This window comes from Tyto alba, unplaced genomic scaffold (genome assembly GCF_018691265.1).
Source record: "Tyto alba isolate M040663 unplaced genomic scaffold, T.alba_DEE_v4.0 Super-Scaffold_8, whole genome shotgun sequence".
NCBI lineage: Eukaryota > Metazoa > Chordata > Aves > Strigiformes > Tytonidae > Tyto > Tyto alba.
This window is the reverse complement of record NW_024881329.1, coordinates 19,659,598-19,682,530: the sequence shown is the minus strand read 5'-3', so window position 1 is coordinate 19,682,530 and position 22,933 is coordinate 19,659,598. Positions and strand designations below refer to the sequence as shown.

Here is a 22,933-nt window from a genome sequence, read left to right as displayed (position 1 = left end):
AGCCCAGAGCCATGGCAGGACAAGGGCAATCGGTGAGGTTTGCCCTGGGCCCAGCTCATTCCTCCTGCGAACGCCAAGGCAGACAATAACCCAGCAGTTAACCCACCCAGGAGACCAGCAGGACTCTTGAGTGCACCAGAATAACCCAGTCACAAGTGACAATGTCACCTTAGACCAAAGGGCGAGTTAACTATTCTGGTGGCCCAGACCCTGTGGGGAAAGTTTAACAAGCAAAGTTACGTGCACACTGAGTGTTTCTCTAGCCTGGAAACAACAGCACCTGTTGACACCAGGGACACCAGCAAAAAGGTGGTTTGCACTGCTGCAACAATGTCACCGAGCGAAATCACAGCTTTGCTGCAGGGCCCAGCCCTACTGCCCAGGAGTTGCATCCCTGCGTGCTCCAGCCACAAGCAGCACGGCGAGGTGACACGGGAGGAAAAGCAATCCACGCTTGTGAAAAATACAAGCGCATCAAGGTGGGAAAGCAGCAGTTCCTCATCAAGCAAGCAGCAGGCTACATGCCCTGAGAGAGCCTGGCTCCAGAAGGGCACCTTGCAACGTGCTTTAAGTGCTACCAGGGCAACCTTATCCAGGAAGAACGGGATTTCTTTTCAACCAAGAAACTACTGTGGTAACATTTCTAAGTAAATAGTACAGGTTTAAACAACACCCTCCTTGTCTTGGGACTTGCCTGCATCCCTGTGTTTACCCAAACCATCAGCACCCTCTCTTGTGCGGCCACACAGCCAACAGGATGGACCCAGTCCACCCCACAACCACAAACACAGCTGCCAGCACGGTGGCTGTTTGCAGTGGCTGGAGCAGCCTCACAGGGGCTGACACCTCTGGGTAAACACTGCTGTCGTGACACAAAGGCACTGCGTGCTCCGCTGACAGAGAACAAAGCTGCTATCATGTGCGTGCCGCGCTGCGCAGCGGCGTGGGAGGGATGGGGAATAGAGGGGAGAACTGTATGTGCTCAGGCAGCAGTTTCAGACGGGAGGCTGGAAGCGATGCCCTCCTCCCGCACAGAGTTCTGCTTCCTGGAATGCTCAGAGTGGAAGCAGGGAGTTCGGGTGGAGCACAGCGCACCGCTGCTTTGCTTAGGATGACAAAAATCAACTGGAGGAGAGGACAGGGCTTGCCCAAGCCTGGGGCTAGTTCAAACAGCTTCTGAGTTTGTTTTGTGGGAAGAGACAGAGCTCGCAGTCTGGCACCAGCAGAACCCCAGATCCAAAAGTTCAAAGAGCATAGCAGTAGCCTTGAGGGCTGTACTCACGGGATCTCCAAGCCGCAGCAACAGCTGCTGGAGAATCAACAGGTCCCGACAGATGAGGAAACGGATTGTGGCAATCTTACATACCCCCCAGCAAACCACGTTGACAGCGGTACCACTACTATACAGCTGGGTGAGGTTCATGCGCATATTTAGATGATGAGCTAAAAGATAAAAATCACCCAGATAAGAGGAGGAACTAGACAGACAGGAACACTTGCGGAGCTGCGCTTTCCCAGCCCGAATGCCCTGCTGTAAAGTTTTCACCTCTTTCCATGTCAGCCTCCGTCTCATAGTCCATTTCTCGGATGAGCACTCCGATGGCATGGATGGGGTTTCTGATCTCCTGCAGTTTGCTGTGTATATCCTCCATCACATTTTCCCTGCAAAGTGAAAAAGATAATAATGATCAGCAACATGAGATTTAAACTGAAGAGGGCTCCCTTTCCTCCCTCACCGATCCTCACTGGAAGGATCAGCCTGGACATTCTTGATGGGAATCTTCTTCTGGCTTGGAGTTTTATTACAGCGCCTGCAGGAACCAGTCTATTTATTCCACTCCCTGAGGCTACCAGGAAATAACAAGTCAGATCACTGGCATTCCAAGGGGAATGATTTCAGAAGGTGATCACAGTAGCCACATGGTTTGACCAAGGCTCTAACCTCTACCTGACATCTGCAGGCACTTGCTTTCCACATTGCAATGTTCACCTAAGAGGAACTTGTTCCTCTTCTGCTCTCTCTCTCTCACCTGAGAATCCCCAATGCGTCTTTTCAGGAGGGCCCCCAGCAACAGCAAGGGGCTCCTGGATGGAAGACCCTGCTAACATCACAAACACCCACGCTTCCCACCTCAGAGGGGAGCTGGAAAAGCCTCCCACAGCACAGGGAGAGCCTGCACATCCCACATGTGCTTTGATGCCAAGCAAGGTCAGCTCCAGGCAATCCCTGCTCAGCCATCCCTGCCTCCCTGCAGGGGAGCTTCTGCAAAAACATCTCCTTACGTGTCATTAGCTATCAAGTCCTCCAGGATCTGCTCTGCAGCCTTTTCTGGAGGCTGGAGGCGGGAGCAAGCCATTTCCATTATGAATGCCATTTCCATGGAAATTGATTCTCCGATCAGTCGAAGGCACTGGACAAGACAGACAACATCACGAGACATCTCCAAATCTGTAATGAAAGAATCTAACTGTATATTTACAAGAGATTTCAAAGCGAAGGTGGGAGAACCATTCAAAAACCAGTTAGTTCAGCTCCTATCAGCAAACTACTAGCAGCATATCAGTCTCAGTCCTGCACGTCAAACTGACCCTTCCCTGCTAACTATGAGGCCAAATTAAAACTTAGGAGTTGACAAGGTAAAGATTGGTGCTTTATTATTTGGGAAGCAAAAAATACTGATGCAGCGATAAAGCAATGAAATCCCCTCCAAGGGATTTTCTTCAGCCACTGGTTGAAAGGAAGTAATTAGTGCAGCATAAGAGCAAAAAAACCCCGGAGCAAATGGCTCAGATAGTTTAGCTCTGCCAAGCAGAACACACTCTCGTTACAGCAGCTATACATTTGCAGAACCACCTCTCACAGCTGACAGAGGATTTTCACATTCTTAGAAGTGATCTGAAAATTCAGTACTGAGGGTTTAAATCACTGCTTTGCAATGCAATCCTTTATGTATGCGTTTTTAAAATTAAGTCACATTTTTTGAGAAGTTTGAAACAGACAAGGCAGGAACTGCTAGCCTCCCAAACCCAGCCCAGGCCTCCAGCTTTCCTTCCCTCGGAGCCAGAAATAGGTCAACCAAATGGATGACAATTCTTCTTCACAAAAATATAAAAATCACTCGAGCATGAAAGTGGAGCTTAGGTAACATTTTCCATTGCCTTTTCCTTGTGAAACGTCATTCCACGGCCAGCAAAGCATAGAGGGCACTGTGGCAACAATATTAACGACAACTTTTGTGCACACTGGCATTTACTTCCTGGAGACAAGAAACAGCACAGTCCCCCTCCATTGCTTACATGAAAACATTTATACAAAAACATTGCACTAAAAACTCAGTTTGCAGAGGCGGGCAGTTGAGCCCAGCGTGTCAGGGTGCTCAGAGGATCACAGGTTTCCTTCTCATCTGTAGTCTTTGAAAGGTGTTTACTCCATCAGTAAGACACAGATATCAGGGAATTGTATGGAAATAGAACTGCTTTGCTTGCACCGAGTCAGAGTAGGTCTTGCAGCTCTTTGGGGGGATGACCAAGCTGAGCAAGCACCCAGCTGAGATAACGTTAAGCAGGTTCATACGAGGGGGGGGGGGGGGTGTCACCCACGTGACAAGAAACACGAGCTGCTGCATCCCACTCTCCCCACCAGCTCACTACCGAGCTCCAACCTGGCAGATGTGACCCACAGGGAGAGGGCACCAGTTCGCTGCAGCCTGCACAGGCAGTTTGTAAGGCCACAAGGGCAAAGGATCCACCAAGGCAGGTCCTTGTCATTGAGCAACACGCAGCCTGAAACCTAAGATTCTTCCTTTTTAAGTTATCTGAAATGAGGCACAGCAGATTTGGAGCCTGGATACCATTTTCTAATTGCTGGCCTGAGCATGATGGCAGGTTTCACAAAATAAAGCTCCCTATGAATGTCAAAATAAGAAAACTATCTCCATGTAGATAATTATGGAGCCAGAAGAACTTCAAGAGGCCTCTATGGAAACTCCCACATCCCTCTGTCTAGGGCTTCCCTGACATACAGCATTTCAGCCTCCAACAGAGTTTCATGTCTCCTCACTTACCATCAAAAATGGCAGCGTCGTCCTCAGTCAATAGGTGCTCATTAGAGAGGAGATAGAGATGGTCCACCAAGGAGCAGGGCACAAGGAAAGACAGGGAGCCCTAGAAAGGTGAGGAGAAATCCCTTCTTTGAGCTCCCCAAATCCACACCTCGGCCAGAACTCCCCCTCTCCCTGGAGATCAGTGCTCAGAGACCCCCGACGCTGAGCCTCACCTTCTTCAGCAGGCACACCATGTTGGTGTAGGGATTCAAGTGCAGGGCCAGGGGCCGGGAGAGCACTTCCTGGTACTGAAAGCAGCAGGCATACAGCTTGGACCAGAACTCCACCTGCAGCTGCCAAAACTCCTCTGGGGAGCACTCATATTCTGTCACGCTGCCCTGGAACTAGAGGGATCAAAACAAGCTCTCAGATGAACCCAGGTAGCAAACCAGAGAGAAAAACTGTAGCGTTCAGACTGCTGTCTTGTCTCTCATGACCAGCATCACTGCTTTACATGGTTAAGGTTTGCAAACACCAGTTAAATTTCTCTTCCCCACCACCTTACTGCCAAAATGGAAGGGTTTTTTTCCTACAGCAGTGAATTGCACAGCAAGGAGCAAGGGAACTATTTCTATACAATCTTAGACAAAGCCCCAGTGATATCAAGAAAAAGGGCAGTGCTGCAGATCTCTTTAAAAACATCATGCATGACTATTGCTATAGAAGACACAAAACCGCCTTTTTCTAGCAATAATCCCAGCAGCTTCAAGGAGAAGCTGCAGGTGGAAGGACAGCTGGCTTAGAGAATCAGGCATATCAGAGTAAAATCTGGAGAAGTAGGATAAAATGGGGGAAATTCAGACCCCAAAGGACAGCCAGTTGTAGGTCCCCTAAGCAGATTATCTTCCGGTGTCCAAAACTACAAGCAGCAGCTGTGCATGGTGGTGGCCAGCACCCATGCACAGGGAGCAGAGAATGGGCAGCATGTGATGCATGACCAGCAAAGCACACTCAGGGAGCAGAGACAGCAGAACACCCAGAAAGAAGAAATGACTCGAGAAAAGAAGAGGGAATGGAAAAGCCAGGCAGAAAGGATGAAGATTTGTACTTTTTGAAAGTCATGTAACTCCTTTAGAAAAACAAAGGACAAGACGAGGCCTGGGGTCACTTTGTATCTCACTTTACTGAACCATTACAAGACATAAAATGGATGTAGGAACATGGGAGGGGAAAATCTCACCTCGCTTTCCACGGCTAAGGTAACCTCTTTTTTTAACTCATCCCATGTCAGATCCATGTGTCTCTCAGTTCCTTGAGAAAAAATCTGAAAAGCAGCACAGCAAACTTTCACTTTTAAGCAAGAGAGCTGTATCCTTGAGGATCAAACAGCACAGTGACTAAAGCAAACATGACAGCACCATCCAGCGCTCTGTGGGACAAAGGTATTTAAAAAAAAAAAAAAAAAAAGGGCTAGCTGCCAAATGGGGGGTCCACAGACATACAGCTGGCTTCCCTTTTCCTGAGGAAACAGAGGAAGCCTCCTGGCAGGCAGTGCACTGGGCTATAAGGAAAGAAGCGCTGCACACCTCTGCAGCAGCTCTCTCTGGTGCCTTGCTACAGGCCTCCATAAGGCCACAGCACAAAGAATCAAAATGGTCGGAGCAGCAGAAGTTTGGTTTTTCCATTTGTCCTGAAGAGGTACCATGTGTTGCCCTTAGCAGTCCTGGAGGAGCCAGAACGGAGTGGATATATTCTGAGAAACAGCACTACAGTGGGCTGAGAGCCTCCGTTCACCTGGCTAAAGCAGCAGGCAATGGAAAGCAACCTCAGCAACCTGCTGTGCTATCTAAGGGGGGAAAAAAAAGAAATAACTCTTCTAGAAACAACGTTCTGCTTCCTGCCATCAGCACACATCAGCTGAAGTATGGCACAACAGTCACTAACTTGCCTCAGTGACTACTGACAGGTCTACAAACTATCAAATGCAAACTGATGCCTGCCAAGAGCTCCAGGGAATCCTGTCGCCTCACAGAGAAACGTCCAGGAAGGAGAAGCTGAACAGAGTGCGCACCAAATGCCCTGTCACTAACCTGTAAAGCCTTCTGGATAGCTGCATTTGTGAACCGGCCAGGCATGAAGAGATACTCCAGGTAGGTCTCCTGCAAAGACAAAGAGATCACAATTTAAGGAAACACACGTGTCAGGAGAAGAGTATCTGAGATACTGTTTCTGGTCTTTCCTCCTGTTCTCAAACTCATCCCCTGGATCTGTATTTCTTTCCAGCTTCAGTTCACGCTGCTCCAACCTCTCACATCCCCTTAGCAGTTCCCATGATCGAACAGTGCTTCCCGCACACTCCAGATCTTGTTTATTTACAATGTCCTGTCTCAAGGCTCTCTCCTGACTGACTTGAAATTCTCCTCAGCACTCAACTTCTGGTTTCATAACCATGCTTGGCACTTTAATGCTGTGGTAATAGAGGCTAAGGCTTGTCCCCTTTAATTTGAAGTAATTTTAAGATTGTATCAATATAATTTGTACACTTGAACTGTCTTAATGTTTTCCTGGGCAGAGAAGCTTCATTACTTCTCGCTGCTATTTTACAGTCACTCACCCTGGGGTCCTGATCGTGTCGAACCGTCACTTCCTCATCAGGCAGAGGCTGCACAAAGACTTGGTTCCACTGGCCCGCGACATTTCTGCAGGAAAACCAAAACCAGAATCAGCTTTGCATTGCAGTGCTCCCACACAGTGCACCTGGGAGCAGCCACCTGAACCAAACCTGTTGCTTTTACCAGTAATCACAGACTTTACAGCAACCACGGCCTTTCGGATCTAGGAACAGGAGCTTTGACTACTGACAGACGACAGGTTTAGCCGGGAGAGCTTAATGGCAGCATCCCCAGCCCTAAGCTAAGAGAGCAGGTTGGATTCCTTCATTCATATCAATGTTTCCCCCATCACACATGCTCACCAAGCAACTCTTTTGCAGACTGACCGGTAGATTCTTCTGCCCAAACTTGCATACTCATAGCATTTTTTCACCCATATTTAACTCCCTGGTCTGGTTATGGACCTCTCAGCTTTATAAAGATAGGGATGATTCTTTCACATCACTGATCTCCTCAAAACATGATATTTCTCGGCAGAGACCAGATAGTTACATTTTGAAGGAGCTGTCTGTGAAGTACAGACCTCCCCCTGACACGCTCACAGCAGACTCCACTTCAGGCATGCCTGCTGCCCGGCTTTTTACATTTTTCACATTCCTGCACCTGAGCTGTAGCTTGATTATAAAGCAGAACCAAACAGAAAAAAAAAAAAATCCATGCAATACGCACTGCAGGAAGACACAGTTGTGCACATGACACAAACAGTGCAATAGGAAGAACTAGGTACCACTGCAGCTCCACACACTTCAGTCAGCGAAGCAAGACAGGAGAAGAGTTGAGGAGCTCGATCAGGGCTTTCAAGGAGCAGCACGTGGGGCTGCTCTTGCAGTTACCCCCATGAGGCTATCAATGCTGGAGATTCAGCACAGAAACTCACTGCTCAAAGTTGATGTATTTCACGACGGTTTGGTTCTCTTCGTTGTGCCACAGCGCCCAGATCTCAGCCGAAGTTAAGGCAAAGTCAACAAGGGTCTCCTAGGAGAGCGCAAATTTACTTTCTTATCATTAATTCAAGTACCGCAGGGGCATGTGTACTTAATGACAGCAAAACATTCCCTCGTATCATTTAAGCAGGCTTTGGGAAGAGTTCTTTTTTCACACTGAAATCCCCAAGTCCAGGCCCCTGATCCCTCAGTCAGCGACCCTCCCTATGTCTCGGTGCCTCCTGGGCAGCCAGGCCCCAGCACTCACCTGTGAGGAGAACAGGGAGGATATGTGGTCAAGGCTGTAGCGGTTACTCTCGGTGCTCACCAGCTGGAAAACACAAAACTACAAACACACCTTGTAAATCATTTGCTAAAGGACAGCTAAGCCAAAAACCAGCATGCCATGGGGAAGCTCGACTCTCCAGTCCCCCTCCTTGCCCAGAGCCCTAAGGGTTGGGGACAGGAGGGCCGAGCTGAGCACACCACAGACCCGGACAAACTGGCCCTCTGTGCCACGTACTGACACAGCTGGCTTCAGCCTTCTCGGCAAGGACACTCATCTCTGCCTGAACCTGAAGGATTTCTAGCTGTCTTTTCAAAAGCTAAACCAGAAAAACGGTAACACCGCCACTGCTGGGCACTGCTAGCGACAACACGCCATGAGAAGGTAAGGAGACTAAGGTGGAAAAGCCCTGAATCTTCAAGCTGCTTGTTGCAAACCAAGCTCTGTGTGTTCTCACTGGAGCAAGCAGAGCACTAGTGGGACAGCAGAAGTCATGATACGAGCTTCTACTCTGCATGTGAATCCCCTGGAGAACAGACAGGGTAAGCTGTCCAACAGATGAGACTGCTCTGTGCCGTCATTCCTGTCCTGCTAAATTTATTATTCACTACAAGAAGCAGAAGTTCTACAGAAGTAAACACTTGGCAACGCAGAGCGATGCGTTGCATGCTCCCAGGAGCCCAACATAAACATACTATCAGTATTTCCATGCTTTTAGCTCCTCTTGGACCTTTACTTTTCCCACGGCACATACAAGCTTTCAGGATCCTACCAGAACAGGAGGTGAACACATGAACTAGTGCTCACAGACCAGCTTAGTCACACAGGGAATTCCACTCCCAGGGAGAGGGCATGTGTATCCTGCAGTGTTTTGAGAGCAAAAATGTTTATTCAGAAAGCACTGCTCTCTCCAGAGGGTCAGACCATTTTTTCCCTATTTCTTGCCTTACAGATGCAATCCCAAGGAGGAATGACATGTTTTCCACACAGCCCAAGGAAGAAGCATTCACAGCGAGGAAGTCTCGTCCCTCCATACCTGCCCTCGCTTGGGCGCGTGCATGTACACGCCGAGGTAAAGCCCCAGGGACTGGGAGAAGGCCAGGCGCAGTCGGTGCCCAGTCCCGGCTGCAAGCCGCAGGTCCTTGCTGACCGGCATGAACTCCAGCAGATCTGCAACCATCAGGCACATTTGATCCTACGCGAAATAAAGGTATCAGGAAAGCAGCACAGGAAAGACTCAGGACTGAGAAACTGTCCTTCTCCCTCATCCTTACCCTTTTGGACAAAGCCTGCCCAGATCTTCCCCTAAAGGATGCAAGTAAAGCATCCATCCACGCACGCAAACCGCTGTTTAACACTGCCCAGCTTTCCCCGCCTCACCTGTGCCCCCTCCCTCCAAACACTTGGGCTTTCGGAGCTCAGGCACGTAGGATAAACCTTCCCCTCCCTCCCGTAATGCATTCCAGGGCAGACGAGCCGTGAAAGCAGTTGTGCTGGTCGATTAGCTTTGGCACTGATATTTGGAGCAAGTGGCACGCAGCAAGTGGAGGCTTTTATTAACTTCTTGTTAACAAGGAGCCACGTTACAAAGATGCTCTTATTACCGCTAAAGCGGTAGAAAATCCATTTGCTGTGCCTCCACGGCCCTTGAAGCGCTCCCGCCTGCCTCCCTGAACACTCCAATCCCTTTGCAAATAACGCAGTACTGCCTCTTACCCCATGCACAATGCTTTGCCGCAGAGAAAACCCACCACCTGCGTTCCAAACGTGGCTACAAACACACGCATCAATTTTCACAACTTTCCCCAAATCCCAGTGTGTAGACTCAACGCCAACTTAGCGGCGGATCAAATCTATGCCAGCCACCCAGCCTTCACTCCTTAAGCCCAAGACTGTCACCCAAGCAGCGATGGAAGATGCCACTGCCCCAAATGCAGGCTTCGCTCACCTTATAGGACCACATCCGGAGTTTATGGTCCTGGCAGAGAGCAAAGAGAAAGGCATCGTGATCTAGGCAGTGAACAGAGAGGCTGATAGGCAGGTCCGATGGGCCACAGTCACCTCTGAAAATACAGAGTTTATTTCAACAGCTTAAAAGAAAACCAAAGCTAGCACGTAGATCCAAGGCACAGGGTTTCTATCACACTGTGTTTGAAAATAAATCGATCGGTGGTGTGAGATCCGGAGAGCACAGCATTTCAGGACTGTGCGGGTCAGCGTCCAAGGCACGGAGGAGCCCAGCACACCAGTAACGCCCAGTTCATCACCTGCTCTGGCAGAGCTAACGCACATCCCCAGCTTCCCCAGCTTAGTGCTTGCAGAACGTGGGCGAAGGATCCAGAGGGAAGCAAGGATCCGAGCAGCCCCAAGCAATGCACCACAGATGGTCAAAGTCATTCAGGGCATCAAGGGACTCACTCCCATTTCCAAGTAACAGGGCCTAGAATTTGGTTGTGCACTCTACGATACCGTAACGCTTACAATCCAACACCACAGTGTCTGTGTCATCCACACGTAACCTCTGCCTGACAGGAACGAGCCTGACATTTCAGAACAAGGGCAAGAACGTACAACTGTTGTAATCCTTAATCTGCACTGGCTGCGAGCCATATCCTGGGCAAATCCTTGGAGGCCAATTACTAGAGAGAACATATTCATAGACACGGACACACAATGAGCAGGACCCAACTAAGATGAACAAATCCAGCATTCAAGTCCCAACTTCCATAATGCAATAGGTCCTGTGAGCCACTGAACTTTTTTGGCAGAGTATTTATAGATGCTGACTTGACTGTCTTTCACTTAACTTAGAAACTCTAGGTGAGGGAATCAAAAAGACAAAATTAATTCCACTTCTTCACCACCAGACACTAACCTGATGGCAGTTGGCATCCAACCAGTTAGGAAACGCTGCACCACTGAGCTCTGTTTCAATTCCACAGCCGAAACCGTTCCTTTCAAAAGAAAAGCAATGTTAAGAAACATATTGAGTATTCGTTAACAAAACATTTACTGCCAACAGCAAGGGGCTTCGCAGGCATAACATAAAAGTGCTTTTGTGTGTCAATTTCTATGACGTGCGCGCCAAAAAGCAAAATCAACTGAAGTTCAAAGAAGGGATGCCACACTGAGCAGCGTTTTGAGGAGGGGGATGCGAGGAGGCAGCCTGCCCCCACTCCTTACCAGGCGCATCGTTAGGAGGCAGCTTAAGGACGAAGATCCCTCCCGAAGCAGAAGGCAGAGCGAAGAGAGCCTCCCCCTCGCTGCTAAGCCACGCCGCCGAGGCGACGGAATTAGACGCCAGGCCTGGCACGCTAGGAATCACGTAGTAATCTGAAGGATCTCTGAAGTTGATTTTGCCGATATCTGTAAACACGGACTGCATTTGGCTCTCTGTTATCAGCTCCTGGAGGAGGGGAACGGCAGAGTACAAATCCTGAGCACACATAGACAAGGCATGGGAAAAAAAAACACCCAGACACCTGTGGAACGGCAACTGTGACGCTAACACTTGATAAAAACAATTTTCCCAGCAAGAACTCTCATTGCTACCACTCCTTTTTCCCTTACTGTTAACCCATGACCACTGCTCTTTACAAGCATGTAGGAAAGAGATTTCAAAACCTGAAATTTTCTAGCAGAACTCTCTCCCTCATATACTGTAACACTCCCAAAGGAGTCCTGCAGTCCATCAGCTGCTTTGAGACGGCTCAGAGCAAAATGCTGGTAAAGAGCAGCTCTGCAATAGCACAGTCATCCCTTCAGAAAGCTGTCCGGAACGGGATAAGCTCTCCAAAAGAGGAAAGGGACCCGACAAAACATGCCAGAAGCTATAGAAAAGGTAACAGCAAATGGGTAAATGCGGATGTAAACACTGCATAAGATCCATCTTCCACACGAAATTAAAAAATTCTACACCTTGCTGCATGCAGAGGGCAAGCTACAAATGCAGCCAGGCCTCCCTCTGAAGTACTCCATCCGTCCCTCCAAGGGGGACTTTGTCCCCACTGTCACAAGGCCGGGCCCCAGGACCACCAGCAGAGCCACCTCCAACCGCCGAGCCTCATTTCAGGTCATGCTGTTGACTTTCACCAAAATCAGAGCCCTGTTCACTAATGTGAAACACCCTCAGGCTGGGGGCAAACGCTGCAAGTCTGATGCCTACAGCCTCTGCCTTCCCTCACACACGGTCCCAGTACATTCAGTTCCAAACAAAGCGAGACATCGCCAGCTTGCCTTTTCCTATCCAACTCTTTCCCAGCAGTTTTCACTTCCAAATAGAGAACCACCCCGCACTGATGAACACATCTGCTGTATCTGGCCAAGAATCAGAGGACTTGGGAGTTTAGCCGTTCATAACATCTATAAAGAAATCTAACTAGAAAACTTTGGAGAGTAAGAAACTAAAGTGCAGAATTTTCCACAAAACTCAGGAGAGCCTGAGAGGCTCCAGCTCTGCACCTCTGGAAACACCTGGGGTACAAATCCCCACCCCAGAGCTATGAAATGGATCTGTCATGGTGGACTGACCCAGCTGGCAAGTAACTCTCACCAGCCACCAGCCCCACAGGAGAATAAGAACAGCAAAAACTTGTGAGTCAAGATAAAGATGGTTTAATAAGTGAAGGAAAGAGGAAGGAGAAAATAAACCCAAACCAAGCAATGCCAAGGCAAACCCTCACCATCTCCTCCAAGCAGCCTGATGCCCAGGTGCTGAGCAACGGTCACCTGCTCCAACTCCCTCCCCTCCGTGTTGCTGGACACGGTGTCACAGCACAGGGCAGGACTGTCCCTTCTCTGTCCTGGCTGTGTCCCTTCCCAGCCTCCTCCTGCCCACTGCAGCCAGGTCATTCTTGGGGGGAAGCGTGAGAAAAGGAGAAGCCCCCAATGCCGTGCAAGCACTGATCAGTGACAGCTCAAGCAGTGGTGTGTCCCCAACTCTGCTTTGGTCACAAATCTGCCACATAGCACCATGTGAGCTGCTGGCAAAGAAAAGCAACTCCATCCCAGCCCAAACCAGTATACTGTCTGCTCAGCAGGGGAAAAAAAAAAAAATCCAGCCCAGATAGAAAGAACTCTGGAAAAGCTGAGCTCCATATCCATCAGCAGCTCACCTCATGTTTCTACAGCCATCCCACTCAACACAGGCACAACGGTGGCAACAGGGTTTGTGTGAAGCCCCGCGACAAGGCAGTGTTGGGAGTTATTCACAGACTGGTTTGGCTTGGAAGGCACCTTTCAAAGCCATCCAGTGCCACCCCCTGCCACAGGCAGGGACACCTTCCCCCAGCCCAGGGTGCTCCCAGCCCCGTCCAACCTGGCCTTGAACCCTTCCAGGGAGGCGGCAGCCACAGCAGCTCTAGGCACCCTGGGCCAGCGCCTCACCACCCACATGGGGAAGAATTTCTTCCTTACATCTAATTTAAATCTATTCTCTGTCAGTTTAAAACCATCACCTCTTGTCCTATCCTCACTCTCTGATCCCGAGTCCCTCCCCACCTTTCCCGTCCCCCCCTTTAAGCCCTGGGAGGCCGCTCGAAGGGCTCCCCGGAGCCTTCTTTTCTCCAGGCTGAACCCCCCCCAACTCTCTCAGCCTGGCCTCCCAGGGGAGCTGCTCCAGCCCCCCCAGCATCTTCATGGCCTCCTCTGGCCCCACTCAAGCAGCTCCGTGTCCTTCTGCTGTTGGGGGCCCCCGAGCTGGACCCAGCACTGCAGGGGGGTCTCCCCAGAGCGGAGCAGAGGGGGAGAATCCCTTCCCTGACCCTGCTGCCCGCCCTGCTCTGGCTGCAGCCCAGGGCATGGGTGGTTTCTGGGCTGTGAGCACACGGTGCTGGTTCACAGGCAGTTTCCCCCCCACCAACATCCCCAAGCCCTTCTCCGACCGACCCCTGAGGAACACCACTTGTCACCACTCTCCACTTGGACATCGAGCCGTTGACCACAACTCTTGGAGTGCCACCATCCAGCCATTTCCTTATCCCCCGAGTGCTCCACCCCTCAAATCCACATCTCTCCAATTTAGAGACAAGGATGTAGTGTGGGACAGTGTCAAACACTTTGCCCAAGTCCAGGCAGATGACATCAGTTGCTCTTCCCTGTCGACGAGCTCTATAACCCTATCATAGAAGGCCACCAAATTAATCAGGCACAACTTGCCCTTAGTGAAGCTGTGCTGGCTGTTACCAGCACATGGCTGCTCGATCACTCCCTCCCAAGTGGGATGGGGAAAGAAGAAAGGAAAAATAAAAGCAAGAAAACTTAGGCGTCAAGATAAAAAAAAACCCAAACAATTGCTTAATAAGCAAAGGACAAGCATAAGACGACAGAAGAAAACAAAACAAGGGACACAAAGGCTGGATAAGACAGACACCCAGACAGTTTCCAGCCAAAGGATGGCTAACCCCACCCAAACCCCTGTTTTCCCTCTTATGGCTAAGCATGACATAATACAGCAAAGAAGATCCCTTTAGTTAGTTTGGGTCATCTTGTGCCCACTCGTAAGCCACTGGACACCCTCAAATCTATTCACACAGAGCAAAGAGAGAAACAGAGGCAGCCTTGAGCCTGCATAAACACTGCTCAGCAAAACCTAATTAACACATTATCAACACTGTTTTGGTCACAAATCCAAAACACAGCACCACACAAGCTACAAGGATGAAAATTAATTTCCTTTCATCCCAAATTAGCTTGGTCACAGGCAAAATTAACTCTGCATCTGCCAGAAGCAGTACAGGCAGGATGCAGCACGTTGTGCTTTTGCTGAGAAGCCCACCAAGGCCTTTGCTAATTTGCAACGTGCTTCGGAGCTTCGCTGAGGGCTCCTGAGGGGGCAGAGCCGAGGCGGATGGGCAGGAGCAGGGCAGCTCAGTACTCACGCTGCGGTACATGCGGGCGGGATGCGGCAGGAGAAGGCGATGCACCGTCTGCCCGGTGATCAGAAGGACAACCAGGTGGCTCTGCACCTCGCAGATGTGCACACCCCCCGGTAGGAACGGGCAGCCCTGGATGCGGAGGCGGACGGCGTTGTTCAGCAGGTTAACGTCCAGAGACTCCTCCACCAGCTCCACCGTGTCACCCGACGTGGTCCTGAGGGAAAAAAACCGGGGAAAGTATGAGAACGGCAGGCACGGGGAGGAGAGAGAGGCGGGCCCGAGAAGCAGGGGGTGAAGCCGGCACAAGGTAGGGGAGCCCAACCGGGCCCGGGACCCCCCTTCCGCGACGGGGCCTGCCCCCGGGCCGGGACTCACCACCTCACGAAGCGGTTCCTGGTGACAGCGGCGAGCTGCGCGCTCTCCTGGTAGCAGAAACCCCCCGCGCTGTCCCCATAACGGCCGGCCGGGAGCGGAGCCGTCCCCAGCGGGGTAAAAACCACCTCCTGAAACCGTCGCGGTGGGCCCCGAGCCGCCGCGCTCAACTCCAAGCAGCTCCTCTCGGCCAAACCCGCCGCCATCTTGTCGGCCGCCTTCCCGCCTCGCCCGCGCGGAGCATCACGGGAAAAAGGGGCGCGGGGGGTGACGGGGCGGGGCTGGGGGAGTATTGCGGCGCCCCCTGGTGGGCGGGCGGGGGACGGGCGGGACGGGGGGGAAAGGGAGGAGGGTATGGGGAGGGATTTGGGGACGGGTATTCGGGGGCAGGGGGATTCGGGGACAGGGGTATTCGGGGACAAAGGGATTTGTGGACAGGGAAATTTGGGGAGGGGTCTGGGGAGAGGGAATTGGGGACAGGGAGATTTGGGGACAGGAGGATTTGGGGAGGGGTCTGGGGAGAGGGAATTGGGGACAGGGGGATTTGGGGAGGGGGATTCGGGGACAGGAGGATTTGGGGAGGGGGTGTGGAGAGGGGGTTTGGGAAGGGGGGCTCTGGGGAGGGAATATGGGGAGATGGAGTCTGGGGAGGGGGATTTGGGGAGAGGGTGTGGAGAGAGGGGCACCCCACGGGGCACAGGACAGGGGCTGGGTCAGGGGGCCCAGAGCAGCCCCGTGTGTCCCCCCCGACAGCACCCACAGCACCCACCCGCCCGCGCCGCTCGCAGCCGCAGCCAGACACGGCACCTTCCCACGCCCGCCTGGCCAGGCACCGCGGTGCCGGCACCCACTGGGCCAGCACCCACTGTACCAGCACCCACTGCACTGGCACCCACCGGGCCAGCACCCACTGTACCAGCACCCACTGCACTGGCACCCACCGGGCCAGCACCCACTGTACCAGCACCCACTGTACTGGCACCCACTGGGCCAGCACCCACTGTACCAGCACCCACTGCACTGGCACCCACCGGGCCAGCACCCACTGTACTGGCACCCACCGGGCCAGCACCCACTGTACCAGCACCCACTGCACTGGCACCCACCGGGCCAGCACCCACTGTACCAGCACCCACTGCACTGGCACCCACCGGGCCAGCACCCACTGTACCAGCACCCACTGTACTGGCACCCACTGGGCCAGCACCCACTGTACCAGCACCCACTGCACTGGCACCCACCGGGCCAGCACCCACTGTACCAGCACCCACTGCACTGGCACCCACCGGGCCAGCACCCACTGTACCAGCACCCACTGTACTGGCACCCACCGGGCCAGCACCCACTGTACCAGCACCCACTGCACTGGCACCCACCGGGCCAGCACCCACTGTACCAGCACCCACTGCACTGGCACCCACCGGGCCAGCACCCACTGTACCAGCACCCACTGTACTGGCACCCACTGGGCCAGCACCCACTGTACCAGCACCCACTGCACTGGCACCCACCGGGCCAGCACCCACTGTACTGGCACCCACCGGGCCAGCACCCACTGTACCAGCACCCACTGCACTGGCACCCACCGGGCCAGCACCCACTGTACCAGCACCCACTGCACTGGCACCCACCGGGCCAGCACCCACTGTACCAGCCCCCAGCACCCCCCTGCCCCAGGGCCGGCTGCCGCAGTGCCGTGCCAGGCACGCCGTGGCCAGGCTGCTGGCACAGCCCGTGCCGTGGTGCCGGTGAGGCTGGCGTGGACCCCTCGGCCCCCCTGCCCTGGCAATGCCACACGTTCCTCACCCCTAGTGACGCTGCGCGGCATTGATATCGGGGGGTCTGGACGGGCAACACCACACCAGTCCCCAAACAATCCTGCCTTTCAGCCGGAGCCCAGCGCCAGCGGCACATAAGCCACCACTGGCAGAATGGCCTCATTCTGGTGGTGGCAGGTGCTATGTGTGGGGTGGGGGGGGCTCCGGCTGTCCCTCGGCTTTATTTGGGGGGTTTGAACCCCTCCGGGGGTGCTGGGGGATCTGTGAGGAGATGGTGTTGTGGCAGAGGTGGTGCTGTGCTGGGGCTGAGGGGACACCCCAGGGGGGTCTCGCTCGTGGTGGCCCATGTCTGCCCCATGTCAGCGGTGGCCCCATGGCTGGTGGCACCTGGGGGGCTCAGCCTGTTTGATGGGGACCCCACGGGGGTGCTGTGTCCCCTCAGGCGCCGGGGGGGGGGGTTTCCCCCCACACTGTGCCTCAGTGCACCCCAGGACAGGAACCAGAGCCCTGCTGGGACCATACTGAGGCAACACTGGGAGCACCCCAGGGCAATACTGGGGCAGTACCGGGACAGTACTGGGACCATACTGGGGCAATATCGAGACCATACCGGGGTGGTACCAGGCCATACTGGGGCCATGCCAGAGCCATACTGATGCCGTACCGGGCCGGTACCGGGGTCATAGTGGGGCAGTACTGGGGCCATACCGAGGCAACACTGGGAGCACACTGGGGCAATACTGGGACCATACCGGGACAGTATTGGGACCATACTGGGGCAATACCGGGACCATAATGGGGCGGTTTTGGGGGGCCATAGGGGGATCATACTGGGGCCATACCAGGGTAGTACTGAGCCCGTACTGGGGCAATACCAGCACAGGACCGGGGCCATACTGGGGCAGTACCAGGACCACACCCGGGCAGTACCGAGGCCGTACCGGAGCCGTACCGGGGCAGTACTGGGACCATACTGGGGCGACACCGGCGCGGTCCCGGGGCCGTTCCCGGGAGCGGGCGGGGGCCGGGGCGATGCCGGAGCAGCCCGGGCGGAGCGGCCGCTGTCCCCGCCCCCGGGGCTCTCCCGCCGCTTCCTGCGGGCACGGCCGGGCCGGGGCGGCGGCGGCGGGAACGGGGGCGCGCGGTGAGTCCGGCGGGAACGGGGGCGCGCGGGGGGACGGGGCGCGCCGGCGGGAACGGGACGGGACGCGACGTGCGCGGCGCCCGGGGGACCCCGGAGGGAGGGAGGGAGGGAGGGAGCCGGGGGTCCCCGCAGGGAGGGAGATGTCGGTCCCGGTTTGGGGGGGGCGGGGTAGGGGGGAGCCGGGGGTCCCCGGCACCGTGGAGTTTTGGGGGGAAGGGTGTGGGAGCCGGGGGTGCCGGTGGAGCCGGCGCCGTGGGTCATGGAGGTGCCCGGTGTCATGGGTAGCAGTGGGGTGGGAGCCACTGCATCCCAGTGGAGCCAGGATCCGTGGGTCCCGGTGGGGTGGGGGCCGTTGCATCCCCGTGGGGTGGAAGCCGTGGATCCCGGGGTGCCCAGCACTGTGGGTGCCAGTAGGGCAGGAGCTGTGGGTCCCGGAGTGCCCAGGGCTGTGAGTCCCAGTGGGGCTGGAGCTGTGGGTGCTGGTGGGAGTGGAGGGTCCTGGTGATCTGTGGGGCAGGGCCGTGGGTCCCAGGGGGGGACAGAAGCCCGTGGGTCCTGGGGGGTGCTGAGAGATGCCTGGGGCAGGCAGCCATGGGGCTGGGGGGGACCCCAGGCCCAGCCCGGGGGGTGCAGGACAGAGGCTGTGGCACGTATGGTGACCACTGGCTGTGCGCTGGGGGGGGCTGGGACAGGGGTACCGCACCGGGACCCCCAGCTGTGGGCAATGTGGGGGTGCCCTGCACCCCTCTGGCAGGATTAGGTGGCCGCCAGGCATGCGGGACACCCCGGGCACCCGACACCAAGAGGTTTTGGCAGCCCTGTGGGGTCGATACCCCCACGTCCCCGGCACTGCCGGCATGGGTGCCGTGGCGCGGGGGTCACCCCGTCGCGACACGGGGCCCCCCCGTCGTGCTGGACCACCTCGCAGCACCGCAATGCCCGAGCGGGAGTGCCAGCGCCCAGCTTGGTGCCAGCCGGGGCCGGGAGCGACGGCCGCGCCGAGCCGTGGCAGCTGGGCTGGAGGCGGCAGCGACCTTCCCTGCTCCCAGGGCTGCTGGGATCCTGCAAAATGCCTGGAAATGGTGAACCACCTTCCCTTATATGGCTGGCCCTCCTCCGGCCCCGCTCGGCCGGCTGCCCGACCCGGCACCCCCGGCTTGCCCGCCCTCTCCTCTCCTGGCGTGCCGTGCCGGGGCCCTGGGAAAGCGCCGTGGGCCGTGCCTCATGCCCCCGTCTCCCGCGCAGGAATGTGCAACGGAGCTGGTGATCCCATGGCGGGGGGAAAATCCAAACCGCCGCGCCGGCAGCTGGGCACAACCCCGGCCCCTGCCTCAGTTTCCCCCAGCTGGGGAGTTTTGGGGACCCACCACACCGGGGCCAGCCGGCAGCTCCTCAGTGTCCTTGTCTGTGCTGCCGGCAGCACCCAGAGGCCACATCCCGTCCCCTGCAGCGGGGATAGGGGTGCTTGGGGTCTCCAGCAGCCCCCAAATCAAAGGGGTCGGGGGGCACAGCCCGTCCCGCCGGGGGTGAAGGTCAGGGCTAATCCCCACCGGGAGGAGGCGGCAGGCGGGATCCCAGGGGCTCTGGCTAGACCACAGCGGCGCGTAGGGGGGGTGGGGGGGTAAGAGGATAAACCCCCCCTCCCCAGCTTGGGGCGGGCTAGCGGTGGCCCAGGGGCCGAGGTGAGTGGCCGCTGTCCTTGTGACGTGGGGCCGGCGCCGTAATCCCGGCACGCTGAGCGGATTAGGGCGGCCTGCAGGAGACGAGCTGCAAATCCCCGGCCCGGGCATCACGTTGGGGGGAGCCCCCGTAGACACCGGGGTGCTGTCCCCCCATCGTGTGTGTAGGGTGGCTGTGTCCCGGTTTGCCACCCCACCCCACCCCCCACCCCAGTGCCAGCCAGGTGTCCCCTCTCATTCCCCAGCAGGGACCTTGGTTGTGGGCGGGGATGGGGGTCAGACCCTGCTGGGGGTGGATGCGGGGGGTCTGCTGGCCCCTGTGTCCCTAGCGGTACGGGCTGCCCGTGGGGCTGGAGGATTTGGGGTTCGAGGGGGGGTGTGGGGGGGTGCTGCTCTCCAAATCACCCAGGGTGCCGAAAGGGTGCCCCACGGCAGAGCCAGCCATGCCAACACCTGGGGACCCGGGCTGAGGATGTGAGGCTGGACCCTGCTTGGGGTGGGGGGGGGGGTGGGGGGGGTGCTCCTCTCTTGCACGGGAAAGCCAATGGCAAGGGCGGCGGCGGGATCGCGGCCATGCGGCACGGTGGGTGCGGGGAGGAGCAGGCGGGAACCGGCCTGACCGGTTGGGTGCCGGCACCCCCCAGTGCCGGGGGGCTCGGGCAGCCCCGCCGCCGGCACGTGGCCTGGTTGAAGGTCACCGTCCCTGTGGCCACACACCCGCCGGGGCGAACGGGCTCGTCGCCCTGCCGCGACCCGGCCCTCTGCCACAAATCCGGTGGCACCGAGCGGTTTCAGTGGCACCGAACGGTTTCGGTGCCGTGGGAGGATCCCGGTGCCACGGTGGGGAGCGGCCAGCGGTAACTGGCTGTCCGGAAGGGCGAGCCGACGCTGAGCTCACCGGGAAGGTGTCCCGTGGGTGCGGCGGTGACGCATGGCCCCGGCGCGGGGTGCCAGCGGGTGGGGGCTCGGCGATGGCGCTGGTCCTGCCGGCGCACCTCCTCCCCCGGGAGCATGGCCCCCGGCTCCTGGGGCGTATCACCTGGCTCTAGGGTAAGGCGGGGGTGAACCCCCCAAATCTCTCAGGGCCCCAGCGGGTGGGAGGCCGTGGTGGGTTGTGCCAGGATCTGGCTGAGCCATATCCTTCCTCGGCTGATCCCCATAGTTGGGGATTTGGGGGGGGATACTGGCACCCCCCAGCCTGGAGAGTTCAGCCATCGGGTCAACCCCAAGGGCTCTTTGCTATGGCAGGACCCCAAATGCTGCCCAGACCTCATGGCGAGGGTCTCCATACCCCCTAATCACGCTGCTCTCCCCCCTTCCAGGCCCACCCTGTGCCCTACTGGTGCCGGGGGATGCCGGCATGCCGGTCCCCGCCTGCTCGCAGCACCCTGCCCTGAGCCCTGTGCCGGAGCCCAGCCGTGCCATGGAGGAACCGGCCGGCATCGGGGCCGAGCCGTGGGCCGAGGGGCTGCACAACAGCAACAACAATGCTTCTCCGGGCGGGGGGTGGCCAGGCGCCCGCGGCGGGCACCCCCTGGCACCTTTCGGCAACGCCGGGGCTGAGCCCAGCTACCTGGGGCGGGTGGTGCTGGAGATCGTGGAGTCGGAGCGCACCTACGCCCGCGACCTGCGCAGCATCGTGGAGGTGAGCGCTGGGGGGCACACACACATGCGCCACCCCTCGGATGGGATTCGGTGAGATGGGAGGGGGGCCTGGCTGGTTGTACCGGTGCCGCCACTGCCAACCGCGGGTGCCTGGCAGGGTTACCTGGGCAAGATCATCGATGCGGAGGAGCCGGTGCTGCGGCCGGAGCAGGTCAGCGCACTTTTTGGCAACATCGAGGACATCTATGAGCTCAGCAGGTGGGTGCTGGGGGGGGGGTTGGAAGGGTGGGAGGCACAGCCGGTGCCACCTCATCCTGTGTCTGGAGTGGGGGGGGGGCTGCCGTTACCGCGTCCCCTCTGTCCCCCCACCCCAGCACCCTGCTGCAAAACCTGGAGAGCTGCGCCAGCGACCCCGTGGCCGTGGCTGTCTGCTTTGTCACCCGGGTAAGGCCGGGGGCACCGAGGGGGGGGGCGGGGGGGTGTACAGGGTTTTGCTGGGTTCTCACCGCTCTCCCCGCTGCCCTCAGAGCCAGGAATTTGCCATCTACACCCAGTACTGCAACAACTACCCCAGGTGAGTGTTGGGGGGGCGTAGCGGGGGGACAGGCAGGGGGGACGGGCAGGGGGCTGAGCCCGCTCCCTGCCCGCAGCTCGGTGGCAGCGCTGGCCGAGTGCATGAGGAGCAAGCCGCAGGCTCGGTTCCTCCGCGAGTGTCAGGACCGGCTGCGGCACGCTCTGCCCCTCGGCGCTTACCTGCTCAAGCCTGTCCAGAGGATCCTCAAGTACCACTTGTTGCTCCAGGTGAGCCGGTGCCCAGCGTGGGCGTGTGGCGTGGCGTGGGCACCCGGCGTGGCGTGAGCTCGTGGCCCGGCGCAAGGCGCTCGGCACGGTCTTGGGGGTGGCAGGACACATTTCCCTGGCACAGCCTGGTCCCCTGGCATCTCAGGGGCACCCAGCGTGGCAGGGCGCAGGCATTTGGCACAGCCTGGCACAGGCACCTGGCCGTGGCACATCTCCCTGGCACAGCCAGGTCCCCCAACATGACACCCTCACCCTTCCCTGGGACACCCTGGTCCCCTGGCACGCCAATCCCGCCTCCCCACCCCGCTGGCACCGGCCACTGTAACCCCTTTGCTGCGGCACCCCGTCCTTTGCTGGCAGGAGATCGCCAAGCACTTTGAGCACAAGTCGGGGGATGATTACGAGGTGGTCCTGGAGGCCATCGACACCATGACCTGCGTCGCCTGGTACATCAACGACATGAAGCGCAAGCACGAGCACGCCATCCGCCAGCAGGTCGGTACTGGTGGCACTGGGCGGGCACCACCGTGGTGGCAGGTGGCCCTGACATCCTGGGGGGACCCGTGCAGGAGATCCAGTCGCTGCTGCTGGGCTGGAAGGGACCAGACCTGACCAGTTACGGGGAACTGGTGCTGGAGGGCACTTTCCGAGTGCAGCGGGTACGGCACGAGCGCGCCGTCTTCCTCTTCGACAAGACCCTCCTCATCACCAAGCGCCGTGGCGACCACTACGTCTACAAGAGCCACATCCCAGTG

The 22,933-nt window shown here is 56.8% G+C and overlaps 2 protein-coding genes across 6 annotated transcripts in view; one reads left to right on the top strand and one right to left on the bottom strand.

Moving 5' to 3' along the window:
* NUP160 (nucleoporin 160) overlaps nt 1-15,388 on the bottom strand; it is a 29,644-nt gene extending 14,256 nt beyond the window's left edge. Inside the window, exons 1-16 of the mRNA XM_032996462.2 lie at nt 15,175-15,388; nt 14,803-15,013; nt 11,108-11,330; nt 10,800-10,878; nt 9,873-9,987; nt 8,961-9,119; nt 7,907-7,984; nt 7,593-7,690; nt 6,658-6,742; nt 6,134-6,202; nt 5,284-5,367; nt 4,277-4,447; nt 4,065-4,164; nt 2,284-2,449; nt 1,547-1,662; nt 1,283-1,443 (exon numbers count right to left, since the gene is read on the bottom strand). Of these exons, the coding sequence (XP_032852353.1) occupies nt 1,283-1,443; nt 1,547-1,662; nt 2,284-2,449; nt 4,065-4,164; nt 4,277-4,447; nt 5,284-5,367; nt 6,134-6,202; nt 6,658-6,742; nt 7,593-7,690; nt 7,907-7,984; nt 8,961-9,119; nt 9,873-9,987; nt 10,800-10,878; nt 11,108-11,330; nt 14,803-15,013; nt 15,175-15,377 (2,118 nt within the window). The 5' untranslated portion in view covers nt 15,378-15,388. The remainder of the gene's footprint in view (nt 1-1,282; nt 1,444-1,546; nt 1,663-2,283; nt 2,450-4,064; nt 4,165-4,276; nt 4,448-5,283; nt 5,368-6,133; nt 6,203-6,657; nt 6,743-7,592; nt 7,691-7,906; nt 7,985-8,960; nt 9,120-9,872; nt 9,988-10,799; nt 10,879-11,107; nt 11,331-14,802; nt 15,014-15,174) is intronic.
* Nucleotides 15,389-17,951: 2,563 nt separating this feature from the next.
* Nucleotides 17,952-22,933, top strand: part of PLEKHG3 (pleckstrin homology and RhoGEF domain containing G3) — a 9,020-nt gene continuing 4,038 nt past the window's right edge. For 3 of the 5 annotated variants that reach the window (XM_042785390.1, XM_042785391.1, XM_042785389.1), the window contains exons 1-8: nt 17,952-18,093; nt 21,095-21,417; nt 21,535-21,635; nt 21,752-21,821; nt 21,905-21,951; nt 22,028-22,178; nt 22,539-22,673; nt 22,748-22,930. In XM_042785390.1, the coding sequence (XP_042641324.1) occupies nt 17,982-18,093; nt 21,095-21,417; nt 21,535-21,635; nt 21,752-21,821; nt 21,905-21,951; nt 22,028-22,178; nt 22,539-22,673; nt 22,748-22,930 (1,122 nt within the window). In that variant the 5' untranslated portion in view covers nt 17,952-17,981. The other 2 variants (XM_042785394.1, XM_042785392.1) reach the window with 2 other exon arrangements.